The sequence below is a fragment of the Schistocerca gregaria genome, chromosome 6, assembly GCF_023897955.1.
Source record: "Schistocerca gregaria isolate iqSchGreg1 chromosome 6, iqSchGreg1.2, whole genome shotgun sequence".
NCBI lineage: Eukaryota > Metazoa > Arthropoda > Insecta > Orthoptera > Acrididae > Schistocerca > Schistocerca gregaria.
The window spans coordinates 321,691,191-321,714,507 of NC_064925.1; the positions used below are offsets into that span (position 1 = coordinate 321,691,191).

General features: G+C 44.4%; 1 protein-coding gene across 1 annotated transcript in view; it reads right to left on the minus strand.

The window, feature by feature from the left end:
- The window catches only part of LOC126278869 (radial spoke head 1 homolog), a 140,314-nt gene that overhangs the window by 18,239 nt on the left and 98,758 nt on the right, over positions 1 to 23,317 (minus strand). The window contains exons 5-7 of the mRNA XM_049979143.1: positions 15,547 to 15,786; positions 7,388 to 7,559; positions 548 to 613 (exon numbers count right to left, since the gene is read on the minus strand). Coding sequence (XP_049835100.1) covers positions 548 to 613; positions 7,388 to 7,559; positions 15,547 to 15,786 — 478 coding nt within the window. The remainder of the gene's footprint in view (positions 1 to 547; positions 614 to 7,387; positions 7,560 to 15,546; positions 15,787 to 23,317) is intronic.

A 23,317-nucleotide genomic window follows, 5' to 3' on the forward strand; every position in this document is an offset into this window, starting at 1 on the left:
GGCGTGAGTCGTGCTTCGGTAGCTCAGATGGTAGAGCACTTGTCCGCGAAAGGCAAAGGTCCCGAATTCGAGTCTCGATCGGGCACACAGTTTTAATCTGCCAGGAAGTTTCATATCAGCGCACACTCCGCTGCAGAGTGAAAATCTCATTATGAAATCTTAAAATTCTCTCCCCTGATGATATGTATTGAAAGTTTTAAATGATTCGATGCCATCACAATATAAGGCGCATGAATTTGTTACGTTACATTTAATATTCTGTAAATTCTGTTCGATTTTGTATTTATATCGGAACACAATCGGATTATTAATAATTTCATACTGGCTAGCACAACGTACTAACAATTTCTGCAACACTCCATGCCTGGTAGTTAATTGGAGCGTGGGCATTCCATTGCGGGAGCAACATTACGCAACCAGACATACACACGCTATATTTTACAAATACCTCGGGGTTTACTGCAGTCTTACCAGTTAGTCACTTAGTCTCATCATTTCACTAAGATACCTTCATAGTCATACGGTATGCATAACATCATTTACTTACGTGCCCTTCGTGACAGGCGGAATTCATGCTGAATGTCGTTCCACTGTCCTGAGTACACAGGCGTAACTGAAAAAGAAAAGCGAACCAATCAGCATTCAGCATGAGACAGAGTTACACGTTATTTTATATAAACCGCTCATATGAAGATAATGTGTATTACATGTGTCACACTATCGTAAACTGGATATTGCAGCTGTTGTTACGCCTGCGTTTGAGGTATCTATTTTGGGTAAATCGAAGTTTGGGAGGATGATCGACGTGGATACGTTACCTAACTCAGTGTAAGTGAACGTCATGCATGAGGACCTATAACCTCCCACAATATATCGGTTAAATATAAACATAGGTTTCCGCGGCCATTGTCACCTTCTGAAGAAGGTCACTTGTAACAGAAACAGAAATGGCGGTAGGTTTATGTATTGACAATGAGGTCACAAACCCAGAAAAAATTATTGAATATGTATTGGTTGCTTTATTGGCATTTTTGTTGAGTTTGTTAGGATGTCTTGGCCTACAAGAATCTTTAAAGTTTGTTATTTGTTCGTGCTGTGCATGTGGTCAGTAAGAGCAGCAAGTCGGCAGTAGTCAAGTTGCAGTTGCAAGTCCTGACTTCGCAGTCGGTTAAGACGTGCGCTCGTTGACATGTGTGTATCTCACACCGTTTACTAATGTTTCAAATAGGATAATTCGAATTATATTAATTAGTCACATCAGAAAATTTTCCTGAATTGAAGCATCAGCATAAAAGGTTTCATTGGGAGTTGTGGCATACAGGCGATATTAAGACGTTATGCAATTTCATTGTCGGTTGCGTGAAACAAACTAGAAAATAAAAACGCGAAATTGGTTATCTGTAATTGACTATTCTAAATGACAAACTTCACTCTTTGCGACGTCGTCCGATCCTAGTTAAAACCATTTCACAACGATATTAAAGCTAAACGGATATTTAACCTATTGTTTGAGAAAGAACACTAGTAGGTGAACTAGTAACAGAAAATTCATGGATTAGATTAGATTACATTCACTTTCATTCCAATTGATCCGTGGTGAGGAGGCCCTCCAGGATGTGAAACATGTCAGAAAAACAATAATACATAATAAGTATTTACAACTGAAACAAATAAGCTAATGTACCTTCCACAGATCCCAAGTAGAATGATCGTCATTTTTTAATGAACACTATATGAAAGATTCATTTAATAAAACTAATGAACTGAATTTAAAATAAAGAAGTTTTTATTTATAAGGTAATAAATATGTAATAGAACTACTATAATAATTATTTACAATGAAACATTACTGCACTGGAATTGTGATATATATATATATATATATATATATATATATATATATATATATATATATCACTCGGTTCTGAGAAATTCATCAATGGAGATCCTTTAGTATTCTCTTAAACTGAATTTCGTTGGTTGTTAAGCTTTTTATGGCTGCTGGCAAGTTATTGAAAACGTGTGTTCCTGAATAATGCATACATTTTTGTGCAACACTAAGTGAATATACATCCTTTTGAAGATTATCCTTATTTTTAGTATTGATTCCATGAATTGAGCTGTTGGTTTGAAAAAGTGATATATTTTTAATAACAAATGTCATTAAGGAATAAATATATTGGGAAGCAGTAGTTAGTATCCCAAGTTCCCTAATCTCCAACTGGGCCGCGAATCGAACCAGGGCCCGCTGCACGGGAGGTAAGCACATTACCACCCAGCTAAGCAGGCAGAAGCTAGATTGGACTGTGTAACCAAACTGGCCTGTGCAAAAATTGGGACTCTCTACGGGCAGTGATGACCGCAAATTTGAGCGACCCACAAACCAAATATCATCACGAACATGTGTCCAGAAATGTATCGTTGCCACAGTAGATGTTGCTGACCAATGACTGTTCATCCGACCACGTGCGGTGTGTTCCTTGTGTGTTGCAGGCTGTGTGGTTGACGTAGCTTATTGCAAGCAGCAGAATGGTCCGGTATTCATGTTGGGAACAAACCAAGATGGTGTTTGTGTACGGCCAAGCAGATTGAAAACTGTCTCGAGGCAGCACGGCTATACCAAACCAAGTACCCTCACAGACACGATACACATCATACAACATTTCAAGACCTTTTTGGGCGTTTGTGTGATGTGTCCTTTCAGACAGACGAACGTCCAGGGATACAGTGGACTGTGCGTACACCAGAACTGGAGGACTGTGTTCTACAGGATATTGAGATGAACCCTAGTATAAGCTCCAGGCAAGTGGACCGCCAACCTGGTGTAATCCAAGGTACGATTACGTGTGTTCTGCATGACAGTGCATCAGATGGATGCCATTTCGAACATCTGGTATGATGCGATGCAGCTTTGTACTGTGTTCCACGACTATTTGTTGGCACAGACTGACTAAAAGAAGGGACTGGTTAATAGGATACGTCCTGAGGCATCAAGGAATTGTCAGTTTAATAACGGAAGAAAGTGTGAAGGGGTAAACGTTGTGGAGAGAGGCCAAGGGATGAATAGAGTAAGAAAGTTCAGATGGATGTAGGCTGCGGTGATAACTCGTATTGTCTTGCTGCATAAAACCAGTTTTCGGACTGAAGAGCGCAACAACAACAACAAAAATACTGTCGTAGGTATCAGTGAAAAACCTCTCTCAGTGTTCGTATTTTAATTAACAGTTAATTAAAAGAAATATTCATAATCTTTGAGGCTTCTCCAGGTGTAGACACGTACCTAGAGGGCCAGCCAGGAAGTGATGGCATCATCATCGGTACCTTCGTGGTGTCGTGACTGCAGTACGTCTACAGCCCATTAAGGTGTGCCCGCAACGTGAGTCATAGTCCATATCAGTGGCTTTCTATCTTCCTTACGAGTACTGACACCCTGGCCAGATCTGCACTTTTCTACGCTCCGACTACTCACCGTCGTTGTCAGACGTTTAAGTGTGACAAAATTTGCTTATTTCAAATAACTTTGGATTTGCATGTTTCTAGGACTCACGATAATAGTGCTCCTGACGACTCATTGCTTTGGACACGATTTCGAGAAGAATACTTTTGGAATCGTGACTCACACCATCTATGGCAACCTAGCATCAGAACAGTGTCTGGTTTTCAGCTGTTCCTGTGTTATATGAATCAACGTAAAGCAGTGGGCCTCAAAATAACTGACGACAGAGTTGTGCAAAATTAGACACGTGCCGAATTATATTCACTACCTCCGTATGCTCCATTCATACATAACGCCAGAGGTATGGACACATATCTTCAACGACTCCTACAGGTCTTCAGTGCTATTCAGATGACAAATGCAGACGCTATCAGAGGCTCAGAATCACCTCAAACGCCCTCTTCTGAGAAAGAGGAAACGTAACTCACAATGAGCTCAACGAGTCACGTGATTCTTCCCGTACGTGAAACTCAAAACGTAACTATTGGGAAGTTAATTGGTTGTCAAGGATTATGAGACTGTCTTGGTAACTAGTGGCCTTGTTGTAACTGAAACTTAGGCGTAATTAAATGAACTGCAAACGTTAGGGAAAGCTAATGCAGTCGTACTAGACGTAAACTTAAGTTTTTTTGTACATAGTTTATCTAAATCAGAACGCGACTAAAAGAAACAGCGTTGTAGTTCTGCTTCTTCATCTGCCACTGCTAGGCCTAACCTGGAGTTGCAGAAGAAGATAGAGAATAAAACGCTCGTTCTTTTAGTCGTATTCTAATTTAGGAATATTATGTATAAAAAATAAGAAATTCATACCTTATCTGATTGAGCTGATGTTTCTTACGGTTTGCAGTTTACTTAATTACGCCTAAATTTCAATTAAAATAACATCGAAAGCTACCTGGACAATCTCTTTGAGCGGCCAATTAAATTCCCCATAAGCACCCGTTCCGAGTGACATACGGGAAGAATATTTACCTGACGTTTGTAGCTCGTTACGAGGCAAGTTCCCAGATTCTCCGAAGAGGCTGTGTGCACTGATTCTGGTTATAGAACCATATGTAGACTGTGTCATGCTCATCTCAACATAAACTTCGCCTTTTGTACGAAAATGAAAAATTGAAAAGAACACTAAGCTGCGAAAAATTAAACATTATAAAACTTCCTGGTAGATTAAAAGTTCATTCTGGACTGGGAATGTAGCTCAGAACCTCGCACAACTTTTTAATCGAAGTAAGAATCTCGTGCAACTTCGATTAAAAAAGTAATCATTGCATTATTAAAGTGATGGTATTCCAATTATAAGTTACAGCTGCTGATTAAAAAGCCACAGAAACAAGGAGAACTTCCCTTTGCGACAGACTTGCCGATGTCATGGGTAGTGAGGGACATAAATTGTTATGATTACAACACCATGAAGACGGTATGCAACAAACGTCGAAATGGCGTGTGGCGTACTTGGGGCTCAGATATGCAAATGTATTTCAGCAGAATCACGCATAGTAGGTAGGAGTAACGTCAAATTCAGGGATATGAAGGGAACAATAATTCGAAGCGAAACAGTCTACTAGCTCTTCTTCATCTTCGATACTGTGAAACAAATTTCTTCTCCTACAAGCTCTTTGCTTTCCATATTCTGGGAGGTTGGGAGGTGAAACTATGGACCAGAGGTGTTTCACAATAGCGAAGATGAACAAGTGCCCATGGCTATTAAAGTATGTACTTTAGAGCTCATGTTTACTAGCCTTTTTTTTGCTACGAATGATCGTTCCTGTCAAATCCTGAGTACTGACCATTCTCTCTGGGACATCCTGTAAAAGGAGAGATCACAAATTTCAATGTGTGTTGTTCATGAGACAATCGCTTTATCCCTCGTGTCACGAGTGACCTGTCGACAGTGCAGTTTATCGTTACGAGATATTGCTGCTTGCATTGGTCGGAATCGCCCCGACTGTCCTGTGAATATGGAGTTGACGCGTTCAGGAGAGCCATACTGAACGCCGTACAGAATTGACTAGCACCAGAGAGGACTGACATAGTGTTCGATAGGCTGAACAGGACTGTACAGCCATGCCAAGCATATTGCGTCAGGGAATGGGCTTGTTTACAGAAAGACTGGTATCCACACGGGGCATGGGGCGACGTTTGGACCATCACTTAACATTTCCGGGCTGAGATGCCGTGGTCCATACATAAGACTCTCCCCTGACGTTTCGCCTTCGACTGCGGAAGGCATCCTCCGAGGACAATCCGCGAACTGCAACGAGAGGACTAGTGAGCACAGTATATATAAGCCATCCAGAGGGCACCGCTGTCAATCAAGTGACGTCGGCTGTGCTGTGATCTCTGATATTGCCAACTTTCTCAGTTGAAACTAATCGATTGTCACGCTGTTGCTGCAACGTTGACATCCATATCTTATCCATATTAATGCCTTCATCTTTTTTATTAAAATTATTGCAGTGTTTGGAAATCTCAATGGCTTCTCTGTACGTTCGCGTATAATAGTGCAACGTCTGTGCTATGACGGTCGTCTCACTAAACTTTATTTTATGATCGCTTTCCTGAAACACATGTTCCGCTACAGCCGATTTATCAACATGCCCGAGGCGGCAGTTCCTTTTATGTTCACCCAGACGGTGTTGACGCTTCTTTTTGTTGTGCCTATATAGACCTTTCTACAAGTGCAAGGAATTTTATAGACGCCTGGTGTAGCTAGAGGATGACGTTTATCTTTTGCGGATTTTAAACATTCTTTTATTTTCGTATTGGGTCTGAAAACAGTTTCCACATCGTACTTCCTTAAAATTTTTCCAATACGATCATTGACCTTACTGATGATAGGTAAGAACACTTTCCCCTTGGGTTGGTGTCGATCCTAGTTCGTCCTAGTTGTCAGTCCAGGGCGTAGTGCACGATCTCTCTCTCTCTCTGTTGGAATACCCATTCTTCTTGAAGGTCGTTCTAAGGTGTTCAATCTCATCATCTGAGTTAGCTGGTTCACATATTTTGTGCGCCCTGTCTAATAATGTTTTAATCACCCCTCTTTTATGTCTTGGGAGAGTCTTATGTATGTACCACGGCATCTCAGCCCGGAAATGTTAAGTGATGACAACTCATGCCGTGAAAGCCTTCATTCTATGACGTTTTGACTATTACGGACTATCTGGATAGTGATCATAGTCTGGCTTCCCTTCAAGTGGCAGCAGAGACAAGCACGCTGACCGAGATGCGCTCAACGACAGCCCTGGACATAGAAGTGGAACAATGTCGACGTTTCAGACAAGTACCGGTTTTGCGCACAGCATCATCTTGCATGTATTGGAGTTTGGAGGCCCTCAGGAAAAAGAACGTTGCCAAATTTCATTCGTCATGGTGCCACTGGGTGCACATCACCATCAACTCTGATTCACATAGCCGGCAGTTTTTACACCAACCGTTATAATTACGTTATGTTCAGGGCAGTGGCTGTGTCCTGTCCTTTTGGTGTCCGTCACGTTATCTTTCAAGGAGATAGCCCAAGAATTCATGATGCCTATGTTTTCCCGAGTTATGACGATAAAGACGGTGTTCGACTGCTGACCTTTACAGAACCTTCTTCAGATCTTTCATCCATTGAAAACATCTGTTGATGGATTGCCACTATTTGCAAGTCTCTACGATTAATAAACTGTGGCATGGGATTGAAGCAGCGTGGAATGATGTACCAGTATCTGTTATCCGAGCTCAGTTCGACTCCTTACCAATCCAGGTTAGAGCCATTGTTGCTGCCAAATGTGGTAGCACTGTATATTCGATTTCGTACATGCACAAAAGTAAAATTTCGTTATCGGTATCCCTCCTGTTGTGGCAATTTTAATGAGCTGCGTTCTACTTATGCGTGAGATCAGTACTTACGAGCGTCCTCCTCGTCGAAGGGCCATCCCTCCTCGGGCACCATCTCCTCCGGCTCGACGGCCTCAGGCGGCGGCGACCGCATGAACAGCTGGTCGTCTATCTCCAGCGGTGGCTCCTCTTCCACAGGCTCCTCTGGAACCTCCACGGGGATCGACTCCCGAGAGTCCGTAATCTGCACAGAAAAGCGTCAGATGGCTAAAGGCTTGCCAAAAATCTCGGTATATATCATTATCCTTGGCTGAGACACATGTGTTTATACAAGATTCAAAAATGAGTTTATTCTGTCCAGCTTAGTGACGAAAGAAAACGCTGTAAATGTCCGATGTTTCAGGTTAAGAAAATGACTTACTTTTTCCACGTAGGCCTATTTTAGTGATTCTGATATGTGTCACAAGAAAGGAGTCATCACGTCCGAACGAGATACATGTTGCATTATACTTATTTTTTTTTTTTTAAAAAAAAGTGAACCATCAGAGTTAAGGCGACCAGTAGTTTATTCTGACGAAACGTGTGGCCGTACACGTACACTGTATATACACTGAACAGCCAGAACATTATGATACCTACCTTATAGTCGGTAAGTCCACCTTTGGTACTGATAACAGGGGCGAGGGGTCGTGGCATGGAAGCACTGAGGCAGCAGTAGGCCGCTGAACGCAGTTGGCACCACATCTGCACTCAAAAGTCACCTAATTCCCGCAAATTACGGGGAAGGTCACGATCTGACGCCGCGTAAAACCACATCCCAAATGTGTTCGATCAGGTTCAGATCTGGGGAGTTGGAGCCAGAACATCAACAGGAACTCGACACTGTGTTCCTCGAACCGCTCTTTCACACTTCTGGCCTTGTCACATGGCGCATTATCTTGTTGAAAAATGCCACTGCCGTCGGGAAACATGATCGTCATGAAGAGATCAGAAACGGTGTACGATACTCTTTGGTCTTCATGGTGCATCGCACAAGCTCCATTGGAGCCATGGATGCCCTCGCGAATGTTCCCCAGAGCATACTGGAGTTGCCGCCAGCTTATCTCCGTCACGCAGTACAGGTGTCAAGGTGCTGTTCTCCTGGAAGACGATGGACTAGTGGCCTCCCATCGACAAGGTGAAGAAGGTTTCCGGATTCATCAGATCATGCATCGCTCTGCCACTGTACCAATGCCCAAGGCTGACGTCACGTGCCCATTTTGGTCGTAGTTGCCATTGTCATTGTGTTAACATTGGAATGTGCATAGGTCGTCGGCTGCGGAGGCCTGTCGTTAGAAGTGTCTGTATCAGATACGCTTGTACTCCGCCGAGCATTAACGTCTGACGTTAGTTCCGCCACAGTTCGCCTCCTGTCCTGTTTTATCAGACGGCCAGCCTACAACATCTGACATCTGTAATGACGAGCTGCTGCCCAAACCCCACAAGGTCTGGGCGTGGTTTCACCTTGGCTTCCTGTGGCGGAGCGGTTCTAGGCGCTTCAGTCCGGAACAGCGTTGCTGCTACGGTCGCAGGTTCGAATCCTGCCTCGGGCATGGCTGTATGTGATGTCCTTAGGTTAGTTAGGTTTAAGTAGTTCTAAGTCTAGCGGACTGATGACCTCAGATGTTAAGTCCCATGGTGCTTAGAGCCATTTGAACCTTTTGAACCTTGGTTTGGCCATGTGATGAAGACACTCGCCACAGCACTTCTCGAACACCTGAAAAGTCGTGCAGTTTCCGAAATACTCGTGCCGAGCCTCCAGGCCATCAGAGAATCTACTCTGGATCAAACGCAGATAGATTGCATGCCTTTCCCATTCTACACACGGACAGCACGCTCATTGATACTAAGTGCACCGTGCGTGTGTCTGACTGGGAGTCATTCGTCGCAAGGTGAAGCTGCTATTCCCTGGACGGGTTTATATCGATAGTCAGTCGGTGCTCATAATGTTCTGGCTGATCAGTGTGACTGTGAAAACGTGCGAGAACTATTAAAGATATTGTGAAACAAAAGTGCCGTTCAATATTTAATAGTTCTGTTATGCAACGCTTTTGCCGTAGAGACGTATAGAGTGTCCCATAAAATGCGAGAATATGTGTTGTTATTACATCTCCTCCCTGTTCCTCTGGCTTATACAACATGGTGCTGCCACCTTAACCAGTGCCATTTCGCTTTGCAGCGTAATAAGCATATTCAACAACTTGCGTAGTGTACTGAATGATCGATGAGATATACGCTATCTGATGAAAAGTATCCGGACACCTATTAATGGGCACTGATGTGAGATGTGTCCACCCTTCACCTTTATGGTGGCTTCAACATTGCTGGCGACACCACTAATGACGTTCCGAATGTCTGCGGAGGAATGGGAGCCTATTATTCTTCAAGAGCCGAAACCAATGAAGGTAGTGTTGTCAGATGCTGGCGTCTGGAGCAAAGCTGACGTTATAACTCATCGCGGTGGTGTTCCATTTGGTTCAGACCGGGACTCTGGGTAGGCCAGTCGATTCCGTGAAATGTTATCGTCCACAAACCATCGCTTTACAGCTGCTACCTAATGACAAGGTGCATTGTCATGGTGACATAAACAATCATCTATATTGCTAAACTGTTATACCAGGAACTCGGGGCACTGTAATCCAACCAGTTTTCAGGTTGCCAGTATAACAGCTTGAAGAGGCATCATAATTTGATTTTCATTATTTCGCATAGCTACACTCCTGGAAATGGAAAAAAGAACACATTGACACCGGTGTGTCAGACCAACCATACTTGCTCCGGACACTGCGAGAGGGCTGTACAAGCAATGATCACACGCACGGTACAGCGGACACACCATGAACCGCGGTGTTGGCCGTCGAATGGCGCTAGCTGCGCAGCATTTGTGCACCGCCGCCGTCAGTGTCAGCCAGTTTGCCGTGGCATACGGAGCTCCATCGCAGTCTTTAACACTGGTAGCATGCCGCGACAGCGTGGACGTGAACCGTATGTGCAGTTGACGGACTTTGAGCGAGGGCGTATAGTGGGCATGCGGGAGGCCGGGTGGACGTACCGCCGAATTGCTCAACACGTGGGGCGTGAGGTCTCCACAGTACATCGATGTTGTCGCCAGTGGTCGGCGGAAGGTGCACGTGCCCGTCGACCTGGGACCGGACCGCAGCGACGCACGGATGCACGCCAAGACCGTAGGATCGTACGCAGTGCCGTAGGGGACCGCACCACCACTTCCCAGCAAATTAGGGACACTGTTGCTCCTGGAGTATCGGCGAGGACCATTCGCAACCGTCTCCATGAAGCTGGGCTACGGTCCCGCACACCGTTAGGCCGTCTTCCGCTCACGCCCCAACATCGTGCAGACCGCCTCCAGTGGTGTCGCGACAGGCGTGAATTTAGGGACGAATGGAGACGTGTTGTCTTCAGCGATGAGAGTCGCTTCTGCCTTGGTGCCAATGATGGTCGTATGCGTGTTTGGCGCCGTGCAGGTGAGCGCCACAATCAGGACTGCATACGACCGAGGCACACAGGGCCAACACCCGGCATCATGGTGTGGGGAGCGATCTCCTACACTGGCCGTACACCTCTGGTGATCATCGAGGGGACACTGAATAGTGCACGGTACATCCAAACCGTCATCGAACCCATCCTTCTACCATTCCTAGACCGGCAAGGAAACTTGCTGTTCCAACGGGGCAATGCACGTCCGCATGTATCCCGTGCCACCCAACGTGCTCTAGAAGGTGTAAGACAACTACCCTGGCCAGCAAGATCTCCGGATCTGTCCCCCATTGAGCATGTTTGGAACTGGATGAAGCGTCGTCTCACGCGGTCTGCACGTCCAGCACGAACGCTGGTCCAACTGAGGCGCCAGGTGGAAATGGCATGGCAAGCCGTTCCGCAGGAGTACATCCAGCATCTCTACGATCGTCTCCATGGGAGAATAGCAGCCTGCATTGCTGGGAAAGGTGGATATACACTGTACTAGAGCCGACATTGTGCATGCTCTGTTGCCTGTGTCTATGTGCCTGTGGTTCTGTCAGTGTGATCATGTGATGTATCTGACCCCAGGAATGTGTCAATAAAGTTTCCCCTTCCTGGGACAATGAATTCACGGTGTTCTTATTTCAATTTCCAGGAGTGTATTTTTCAGACAGTATCAACGTATACAGCTGAATGTATCTGCAAAATTATATCACTGTACGACACACAGCTCCGGAGAAATGACGTCACAAACACTCTGATCCGTGAGAAACTAGCTTTTGTTTAAAATGGACTGGAAATTACTCTGTTTATATTCATCCAGTGTTTCTAACGACAGTACTTAGCGACTTTCAACAAACTTTCAAAGCTTTCCGAAACCTTTCTTCACTCACATGCTTAGAGGCTAATAATTAACACATTAAATATTTAAACCATTAACTCATTTGTAAAGTAATCAGACTTTGAAACTGTTTTTACGTGGGATTTCGCTTATATATAGGACCGAAGGTTAACTTGTCGTCTCCTAATTATCCTCTGCTGTACGCAATGCACCATGCTTTAAAATATGTTCATATTCTTTCACGTTTAGCCATGTCTTAAATGCAGAAAGGGAATCACACCACGAGAAACGCCCCCATACCGTGACAACATGTCCTCCGTGCTTTTCTATTGCCACTACGCATGAAGGCAGGTAACTTCCTGCAGGCAGTCCCCATAATCTAAACCCTTCCATCGGAATGCCACAGGGTATCACTCCATGACGTCTGCCTGACCTTTGTTTAAACGTGCTTGTTCCTCAGCGATTGCACTTCATAATCTCGTCACCAGCAGTAAATTTTGGGAGCTTTAGAAGGCTTGAAATGTTCCTGATGGGTATGTTACTCACGTGACATCCAGTGACCTGTCCACGTTCGATATTACGGAACTCTCCTGACCGACCCATTCTGTTGTTCCTGCTTCTCTGCTGACAGCACACAGCTACTGCCACTGTTAACTGACAAGGACCCATTGCTTGGATGCTGCGCAGGTTGAAAACTTGCATGTCAAACATGAAATGTATTCTCAGCTGCGAACAGAAACAATCATCAGCTGTATAATGGATTGACGAAATAAAAATTTGCGCCGAACCGGAACTCAAACCCAGATTTTTTGCTAGCGGTCGCCTTACCATCTGGCTATTCGAGCACGACTCACGGACGGAGCCAAACTCCCGTATGCCGCCAACTGTGTGTCTACAGCCTGTACTCGTGCATCCATTATATTCCGGGTAATCAAAAAGTCAATATAAATTTGAAAACTTAATAAACCACGGAATAATATAGATTGAGAAGTACAAATTGACACACATGCTTGGAATGACATGGGGTTTTATTAGAACCACCCCATATTGCTAGACGCGTGAAAGATCTCTTGCGCGCGTCGTTTGGTGATGGTCGTGTACTCAGCCGCCACTTTCGTCATGCTTGGCCTCCCAGGTCCCCAGAACTCAGTCCGTGCGAGTATTGGCTTTGGGGTTACCTGAAGTCGCAAGTTTATCGTGATCGACCGACATCTCTAGGGATGCTGAAAGACAACATCCGACGCCAATGCCTCACCATAACTCCGGACGCGCTTTACAGTGCTGTTCACAACATTATTCCTCGACTACTGCGATTGTTGAGGAATGTTGGTGGACATATTCAGCATTTCCTGTAAAGAGCATCATCTTTGCTTTGTCTTACTTTGTTATGCTAATTACTGCTATTCTGAACAGATGAAGCGCTATCTGTCGGATATTTTTTGAACTTTCGTATTTTTTTGGTTCTAATGAAACCCCATGTCATTCCAAGCATGTGTGTCAATTTGTACCTTTCTATCTACATTATTCTGCGATTTATTCAGTTTTTAAAATTTATACTGACTTTTTGATCACCCGGTACATACCGAGCGAGGTGGCGCAGTGGTTAGACACTGGACTCGCATTCGGGAGGACGACGGTTCAATCCCGCAACCGGCCATCCTGATTTAGGTTTCCCGTGATTTCCCTAAATCACCCCAGGCAAATGCCGGGATGGTTCCTCTGAAAGGGCACGGCCGACTTCCTTCCCCATCCTTCCCTAATCCGATGAGACCGATGACCACGCTGTCTGGTCTTCTTCCCCAAATCAACCAACCAACCAACCAGGTACATTTCCGCACAGGGGAGAAATCTGACTTAAAAGTCGATTGCCCGTTGTCGGCGGGTAGATACGATACTGTAGCGTCTGTGTTTGACAAAACTACGATGCAAAGGAACATTGCATCGTAATTTTATATATAACACGCACTGTACTATCGCGCTGGCATGTTGCGGAGATGTGATGTCCTATTTTGATGAACTGGCCTCTGGGGAGTGTGTACGACAGTAGTATCACTTGCTTCATGGCCCCCGCCCCCAGCCTGTTTTCCTCTCAGTCTGCTGCGGGCAGAATTACTTCCGCAGCAGATCAAATCATCTTGCTGTCGGCCTGTCAATTGGTTGGTGGTCCACGTCCCGATGACCTGATTTGTAGACGACCCATCTTTTCGTACAATGCCAGGACATATTGCCGAAAGCTGTCCTGTACTGGCGGAATGCCCGTTTCTTCATGAAGCAAACGTATCGACTAGAGTCGTGGAATGCGCGCGGCGGGTTTCAGAGCCCGCTTCCTTTTACGCTAACAGATACGCGTCTAATGACCTCCAGTTGTCAATACAGCACTGCGTAGGGGTGTTAGGTGACTTTTGATCTGGTAGTGTATAGTGTACTTGGACTGAGCAATATAAACTGAGGTGACAAAAGTCATGGGATGCATACTAATTTCACGTCGGACGTTCTTTTGTCCGAAGTAGTACAGCAACTTGACGTGGCATGGACTCAACAGCTGCAAGTCCATTGCAGAAATAATGAGCCATGCTGCCTCTACAGGCTTCCATAATTGCGAAATGTTGCAGGTGCAGGATTTTGCACACGAACTAAGCTCTCGATTATGTCCCATAAATCTTCGTGGGGTTCATGTCGAACGATTTGGGTGACGAAATCTGTCGCACGAACTGTCCAGAATATTCTGCAAACAAGTCGTTAATAATTGTGACCCAGTGACCTAGCGATCGTTGTTTGGGAACATGAAGTCCATAAATCGTTGTAAATGGTCTGCAAGTAGGCGAACATAACCATTTCGCGTCAATGTTCTGTTCAGTTGGACCAGAGGACCCAGTCCATTCCATATAAACGTAGCCCACACCATTATGGAGCCACCACCAGCTTGCACAGCGGCTGGTTGACAACTTTGGTCCATGCCTTCATGGTCGCAAATGTTTAAATGTGTGTGAATACCTAAGGGACCAAACTGTTGAGGTCATCGGTCCCTAGACTTATACTCTAATTAGACTTACTTAAACTAACTTATTCTAAGAACGACACACACACCCATGCCCGAGGAAGGACTCGAACCTCCGGCGGGAGGGGCCGCGCAATCAATGACATGGTGCCTCAGACTGCGGGCCACTCCGGGCGGCTTTCATAGTCTCTGCGCTAAATCTGGACTTATCTGACCAGGCTACGGTTTTCCAGTCGTCTAGGATTCAAATGATATGGTCTGGAGCCCAGGAGAGACGCTGCAGGCGCTGTCTTGCTGTTATCAAAGACACTGGCATCGATCGTCTGCTGCCGTAGGGGCCATTAACTCCAAATTTCGGCGCACTGTCCTAAGAATACGTTGATCGTACGCCCGAAACTGATTTCTGCAGATATTCCACGCAATTTTGCTAGTCTGTTAGCACTGACAACTCTATACAAACGCCGCTGCTCTCAGTGGTTATGTGAAGGCCTTCGGCCACTGTATTGTCCGTGGTGAGAGGTAATGCCTGAAATTTGGTATTCTGTTGACACTGTGAATCTCAGAATATTGAATTCCATAACGATTTCCGAATTGGAATGTCCCATGCGTGTAGCTCCAACTACCATTCCGTGTTCGAAGTCTGTTAATTGCTGTCCTGCTTCCATAATCACGGTAGAAACCTTTTCATACGAATCACCTGAGTACAGTTGTCACCTCTGTCAGTTCAGTACCCTTTTATACCTTTTGTACGTGATACTACCGCCAGCAGTATATACGCATGTTGACATCCCCTGCCGTTTGTCACTTCAGTGTGGAATGAGACTCGTGGTTGATGAAATAGGCCTGAAGCAGGTGAGACTGCAGTTGCGTCCGTACCGTGAGCGAGACGGGCTCCGGAGGCATGATGTCTGGCCGGAAGGGGCGGAGCGAGTGCGCGCGCCACAGCGCCACCTCCCCACGCGGCGGCCACTGCTCCTCCTCCTCGGCACCCTCGCCTGTCGGCGGCGGCCGAACGGGTTCTTCTTCCCCGAACTCCAGCTCAGGGTCCCTGGCCATCAAGTAGTTGCCCAGCTGCACGCAGCCGGACTCGAACCAGTACGCGCCTGATCCTAAGGGCTGCCACCACAAACGAACAGTATTAATTTTAATTTTAGTAATCAACAGCCTCAGTTGCACCGTTTACCTAGAATTTACCTAGGTTTCAGTCGGGATAACCCAGCCTTCTTCAGAATAACAGTAACTACCGCTTGTCCATAGTGGACATCGTCAAGCTAAAACTACAAATCCATAAATTATCGTCAGATTATAAAACTTATCTGGAACTGCCTCGGCACCACTTCGTGACCGCGATGCGGCAGCCACGAGTGCTGAACTGGAACTGACCATAGCATCATGAGGCCTGTGGTGTGCGTACTGTAAGACCTTCGGTACACACACCATCAGATTATTTGACACGTTGCTCTAACGAAGTAGGCGAGTGTCAGCAATATGTCTCGTGGTCTTATCGTGGCGTGTTTATCTCCTGGCGTTAGGTCAGACAATAGAAATGCCACTTGCAGTAGAGTAGCAAATTGACGGTGACCAACTTTAAACAGAACTTGATTAATTTTCAGACACATTTATTAAAATAATAACAAGCATAAAATTACTTAACTTGATTCTGGATGCTATTTACAACTGACAATCTGAAGTTCCTTTGGTCTTGGTACATTAATCTTATTCTTACATATCTCTGATACTTGACAAAGCGTCTACACATTTATCTTCATGGCTATGTACAGGAATATGGTAATCTTATTAGGCGCAGACTGAAACTTGACTATAGACTGGTTCAGACAAATGCAGACTGGAACAGACTGGTACAGACAAATGTCGACTGGTGCTGACAAATTCAGACTGCCTAATTGGAGATCTGTACACTCGTTATAATACCTCACGCATTCAGGTATCACTGCGCGAGTGTGATCCGCGAGGAGGAAAGGTTCTACGTTAGCAGCAATCTCATTGGCTGCGTTACATATTAATACGCGGATCGGCGGAAGCAGAATTTGGCCCGTCTCTAAAGCAGCGCCATTTCGTAGAGGGGAGACGGACGAGTGCTGCGCCTGCGCTGTTGTGCCCAGTGGGGCGCGCTCTAGTAGGAAAGTTGTGTACGTGCTGACTATGTGGAACTATGTACACAACAAGCCCCGCCTAGGCGGACACAATACCTTGCGCCTGCGCATAAACTGTATGATAGTTACTTGTTGCGACAAGACGCGAACTTAACTCCTGACCTTGAATTTACTAGTAAAGTGAAATAAAAGGTATAGCTGAGGAAAAGGACATATGTGTTATCCTGTGAAGAACGTACTTAGATCGACTGTCTTAACATTTATGAAATATTCATTGGTCATGATACGAGGAAGACACCATGTGCTTACAAGGTATGGCCTAATTAAGAAAATTTTTGTGCTTAAGCACGAAGTTTAATCACCTAAAAAGAACTTAGGAGTGGGAAGGATAATATAAAGCCAACATCGTCATTATTACTACTAGGTCTAGAAATTTTTAAGACGTAATTGTTAAGCACTTGCTTAGCTATCGTTAAAACACATGAACATCCTATTGACTTAGCACATAAATTGTCATGATCGAACGTATGAACACGACTATATGTAATCTGTAACATCCGGCGATACAGGCCATATAAAATAAATGGCCATTATTCAACATTAGTATATTTGACGTGGAATGGTCTAGAATCAAGCCAAAATCTAATGCACGTGCCGGATTGAGCTTCTTGGCGAAGTTATGGTTATGAGTTGCAGAAAATGCTAAAGTAGGGGATAATGCGGCGGCAATGGGGTACTCAATTTGCCTCCATGGAGGTGATCCACACACATACTGTAAAAACTGTGTGTGGACCACTACCATCATAATTCGGGCCTGGTGACCACTGCCATTGAACTTAGGGAATGACAGCGGAAATATGTTTAAAGCTAAAGTATGACTTGGCGAACATCGCTCCAGTCAACACACTTAAAATAAATGACCGACATAGGTCAATATGTACTTAAAAAACTAGTTTAAATTATGGGAGGATGACGGTAAATGGTTAAATTATGATGTGATTTGGTGAGCAACGCTTCAAGCACACCTTTAAACGTCATTGAGTAAGATCACTTCAGACTGATCCGGCTAGTCTGAATTAAAACTTCGTATCCAGTAGATTGTGGCAAGGTGACGTTATCCTCTCGTGATACTTATATGTATATGACTGTCATTAATTAAGTTAATAAAAAGTTGTGTATGAGTAGGTGATGGCATCACTGCTGTCGTATACACATAGTATTGACCATAATCGGTCATATTGAAGGATTATGTGGTAGCACCTATATTCTGTAAAGGGGTACTGACTTGGTGATCGACATTCCGGTTACTACACGTACATGCTATTGACCGACGAAGTTATTATCCACTAATTAAATCAAGTGTTGAAAACGTCCTTAACTCTAGAAAGTGCATACCGAATATCGGTTGACCATCTGTGTGCATGTTCAAGGTATTTAATGCGGCAAATATTAACCATTTATGCTGTTACCCTATACAATAATAAAATATTAATTAGGTAACTGAATATTCCTATTTAACTAATAGACAACTTCATAGATGGGTCCAAAAATTTATTTACGGTGTCAAACTAATATACCTAGCTATTCAACGAACGGGAGTACAGACATATGTTGCCAATGGTAAAGCATACCCCGCAGTATTAACTAAATCGTATAAATTGCTGCATTTTCCTGGTTAAATCATTCTCCATTTTGTGGACAACTACTGTACGAGGATAGGTTGAAAATTTCTCGAAATCGAACAGGAGGAAAAGACTTACCGTACTGAAACTTTTTTTTGCTTCAACGTAGCGTTCTTGTACACTAACGCACTTGGTGTAGCAATTTTCCAGTGCATTGATCCCATCTCGAAAATTAAATCCATCTAGGCCTGTAAATTACCCATCAACTTCTGCTGACAGTTCTTCGTTCGAAAAGAATCACCGTACACCGAGTTTGGGGAAGAGATGGAACCGAAATCTGGCGAATAAGGCTGGTGTGGCAACAATTCGTGTCTTAATTTATGTACTTTTGCCACAGCAAAGATACTTCTTGTGTGTAGGCGCTCGTTGTCTTGATGAAAATTGAGTTCCCTCCTAGCCAGTCTTGACCTTTTTTCGCGTAGCTTTTGCTATAGTTGATCCAGGAGGTTAGTGTAGTAGTCGCTTTCGCACCCCGGAAACATGATGCCACGAACTTTCCAGCTGACCATATTGCTTTTCTTCCTTTGGTGGTGGTGGTGGTGGTGGTGAATCTACATGTTACCATTGCTACAGCTGTTTTTTCTTTTACAGGGTACAGTAGTGGACCCAAGTTTCATCTACGGTCACGAACCACGGAAAAAAATCTTGTTCGTTGCTCTGGAGACGGGTCACACATTGTTCGGGAATTTCCATTCTGATGAGTTTCTGATCTGCGTTAAGAGTCCACATAGCACATATTTTTTTCATGTCCATTTCCACTCTTAAAGTGTGATATGCCCATTTATATGACATCCATACATCTTTAGAAATTCCTCGCACTTTCGGTCAGCAATTCTTCATAGCCATTTTATACACTTTTGCAATAATTTCGCGGTGGTGGCACATCTTGGCCGACCACTTCGTGGATCATCATCTGAGCTGCACCAAACAAAATTGAACTCGTTCATCCATTTGGAAACAGCTGAATATAAAAGCAGCAAGGGCCCCACTGTATTCTGAAAACAGTTTTAAATTTACTTCATTTTAATATCTTCTTTTTCGAGGTACTTAATCATTGCTTGAATCTGGATTTTTTGCATCTACAAAAACCAATATACTGAAACAAGAATAGAGTTCCGCACCATAAATCTGTTGTGGTTGGCAGGAGAGCCAACCGTGTTTTTCTAAAGGAGGCCGAAATGTACGCGTTTTAGCTCACGCAGGCTGGCGTAAGGTCTGGAACTGAGAACTGAGAAAAACGGACGTAGCTGGTGGAATATTTAACTTTAATCCATTAATGACGAACGTCGCTCTTTATGGTACAATATCAATAGTACGGATACTGGGCCTTGCTAGGTCGTAGCAAATAACTTAGCTGAAGGCTATGCTAAATATCGTCTCGGCAAATGAGAGCGTAGAAGTCAGTGAACCATCGCTAGCAAAGTCGGCTGTACAACTGGGACGAGTGCTAGAAAGTCTCTCTAGACCTGCCGTGTGCCGGCGCTCGGTCTGCAATCACTGATAGTGGCGACACGCGGGTCCGACGTATACTACCGGACCGCGGCCGATTTAAAGGCTACCAAAAATGGCGCTGAGCACTATGGGACTCAACTGCAGTGGTCATCAGTCCCCTAGAACTTAGAACTATTTAAACCTAACATAAGGACATCACACATGTCCACGCCCGAGGCAGGATTCGAACCTTTGACCGTAGCAATCGCGCGGTTCCAGACTGCGCGCCTAGAAAAGGTTACCACCTAGCAAGTGTGGTGTCTGGCGGTGACACCACAAGATCTCTATACAGAACTCTCAAAAATCACGTGTTTACTCGTATAGAATGATTTATTAGTATACGGGAAACTCGTTGGGCTAGCGCTGACATCTGGTGGTGATTCTGCGTACTTTTGAAAATATCCTCATACAACGTCCCCAGTGCAAGGTTTGTCTGATACGTTTGATGAATGGAGCAACAGGCTCTGATGAAAAAGATTAGTCATTCCCCAGGGGGCATTAAGCCAATACCGTGAAACACCGTCTTTAACCGTTGATATAGGCCGCCATTCGTCGAGGAAGTGAGTCCGAAAGGAGTTATTTAGGTTTGTCGTATCTGGGCCAAGCGACTCCCCTAAAGAAACAAATCTGTGGGAATGTTGACTGCTACGTTTCAGCCATTATTTCAAATAGTTTGACACGTTGTATATGGGGTTAAGACTGGCGGATTTAGAGCTCCATCGAGGTTCAATAAGGAGACTGAGGATTCGTCAGATCAGGAACGTGTGCATGCGGCAACGTGAACATCTTGCTGCGTCTTGAAAGATGGAAGTGTCCACAGCATGCTCATTAAGATGCAGAACAAAGGGCAATACTTGGTCACCAATAATAATGAAATAAATATCTTGATTTATGTTCATGGGAACTGGAGACCCTACAGTCCACTACTGTCCAACATTTTGAAAAGCCGATATTTACGAGTCTGCTCCTTGACAAAATGAACAAATCATATACAGCCAAGAATGGTCTACCACAAGGATCTGTCCTGACCCCACTGTTGGTCAACCTGTTCACCAGAGACATATCAGAAACAGTATCCTGGAAGTTCTGGTGCGCAGAATACACTGCCATTGCATTTCAAAGCAAGAGCCTCGAACATGGAGAAAATGTGCGCACACAAGTTCTGTGAGTACTTGCTGATTATTAGAGAAATTGTAGGCTGTGCCCTAATCCTACAAAAACTGAAGTGACAGCTTTCCGCCTCAACAACTGCTTAGCAAACCAGCCACTAAGACTCAACCTTCTGTAACAAAAACGATTAAGTATACTATCTTCACTATCATTCAGGACTCACCTCAGGCCACTTGAAGAAAAATTAAAGATTAGGATCAACGCTGTCCTGAAACTATAGTTCAATTCTTTTATCTTGACGGCTCGCGCATGCCCGCCCAGACGCGGGAGATTGCTGTGCTGCCAGTTGCAAGCGCCAAGAGAAGCAGCGCCATAGTATAGTATAGTTCCCAAACTTTCGTCTAGGGGGGAGCGCACAGTTTATGAAGTAAAGCCACCACGGCCGCATTAACTCTTTCGCTGCTTCAGAGACGTGCTCCTCGCATTCCGCGCTGTGCGCAATTTTGTCATCACTGCACTTCTCGCCTGTGCAGACACATGGTGTTCCGACTGCTTTGACACACTTATTCGATTTCACAAAAACTATTTGGCCCAAAAATTTGTTTTTTACACATCTTCTTGACTGATACCTCCCCCCCCCCCCCCCCCCCCCAGAAATGACTTAATTTTGTTTCGATGTTCAACTCAGTTCAAATGGTTCAAATGGCTCTGAGCACTATGGGACTTAACATCTATGGTCATCAGTCCCCTAGAACTTAGAACTACTTAAACCTAACTAACCTAAGGACATCACACAACACCCAGTCATCACGAGGCAGAGAAAATCCCTGACCCCGCCGGGAACTGAACCTGGGAACCAGGGCGTGGGAAGCGAGTACGCTACCGCACGACCACGAGCTGTGGACTGAACTCAGTTATTGTGCAGCATTTAATGTAGTAAACCATTGCACGAAATTTTGAAGTTTGCAGAGGTAAAAGTCCACAGCGTATACGTTCCATATGGTCGATTTTAGTTGCCACTAGAAATTTCAAAAAATTACATTACAATGAATAAAATTAATGAAGTAAGACACGTCGATATTTTTTTAAATAATGAAAATATTATGCACCAAACAAGATTTGAGCTCAGAACCTTTTGCTTTGCAGCCAGACACTTTATTTGCTTTTTTTATTTTTTTATTAAACTTAACTTGTAGTTTTTTTGGAACTACAAAAAAAACCCTAAGTGCCACCGCCACTTTTCATCCTATAACAAAAAAATTTGGTCCACTTCAGGGGTTGGCTCCTGACTAAACCTACTCCAGAGAGCTACCTATATAACAGGGGAAATATGGGAAATCAGGGTTAGGGCTATCCTTACAAACAAAACAAAATCTTCATTTTTCTGAATTTTATTTTTATTGTTTTATTTTTTATTTTTTCTCTTTTCCTTTCTTTTCTTTATTTTTTTGTTGTGTAATTGATCAGAGGCCTTCTGCGCCCCTCTGGTAATATGTTGAGTCATGTCTTCTCGAAATTTAAGTGTTCCGTTAAATTGTTCAGAAATGTTCATTGGTTCAAACAGGAAACCTCCTTCTCTCTTGGCTTAACACATTCCAGCTGCGAGGCGGGTCGTGATAAGTACTCCCAAGGAAGTCTGAGAAAAATTGTCTGTATTTTGGATGACGGACAACGACGTAATGACGGTCATTGAGGTATGTCCAAAAGTCGAGTACAGAGTCTACACTATGTCCAAATAGCTAGTGAATGGCATGTCCGCGAATCCTATTCACAGCATTGGTCTTTGTCCGAGGAAAATAGTCACGATCCGGAATTAATAATGAAAGGGGAGTAATCCTATCCGGTATGTCCCGCGTTAGAAAAGCCGCAATACAATGAACCAATGCCAAACCTCCGCCGCCCGTCCGCAAACAAACCGATGTTCATCATTGTCTGGCACTCCGCACGTGGAACATAGAGGTGATTGGGCGAGGCGGATACGATGAAGGCGAAATTGGTTGATTTGCTTACCATTGACAGTTAGGTACCAGACAGATTGAACATTCGTATCAAGGTAACAGGCGAACACCGCGTGCCATACATGACGCCAGTCAACCTGGGGGAACTTTTGTTCAATCGGGTTAGGTGGACGACCTAATTGGAGGCCGTTGTATACTGCCTTTGTCTTGAGTAAAAGTTGTCTTGGTAAGGTGAGGCGTAGATAACCGAGTTCAAGAAAGAAGTATCGTATATAATGGAACTGGGCCGGAA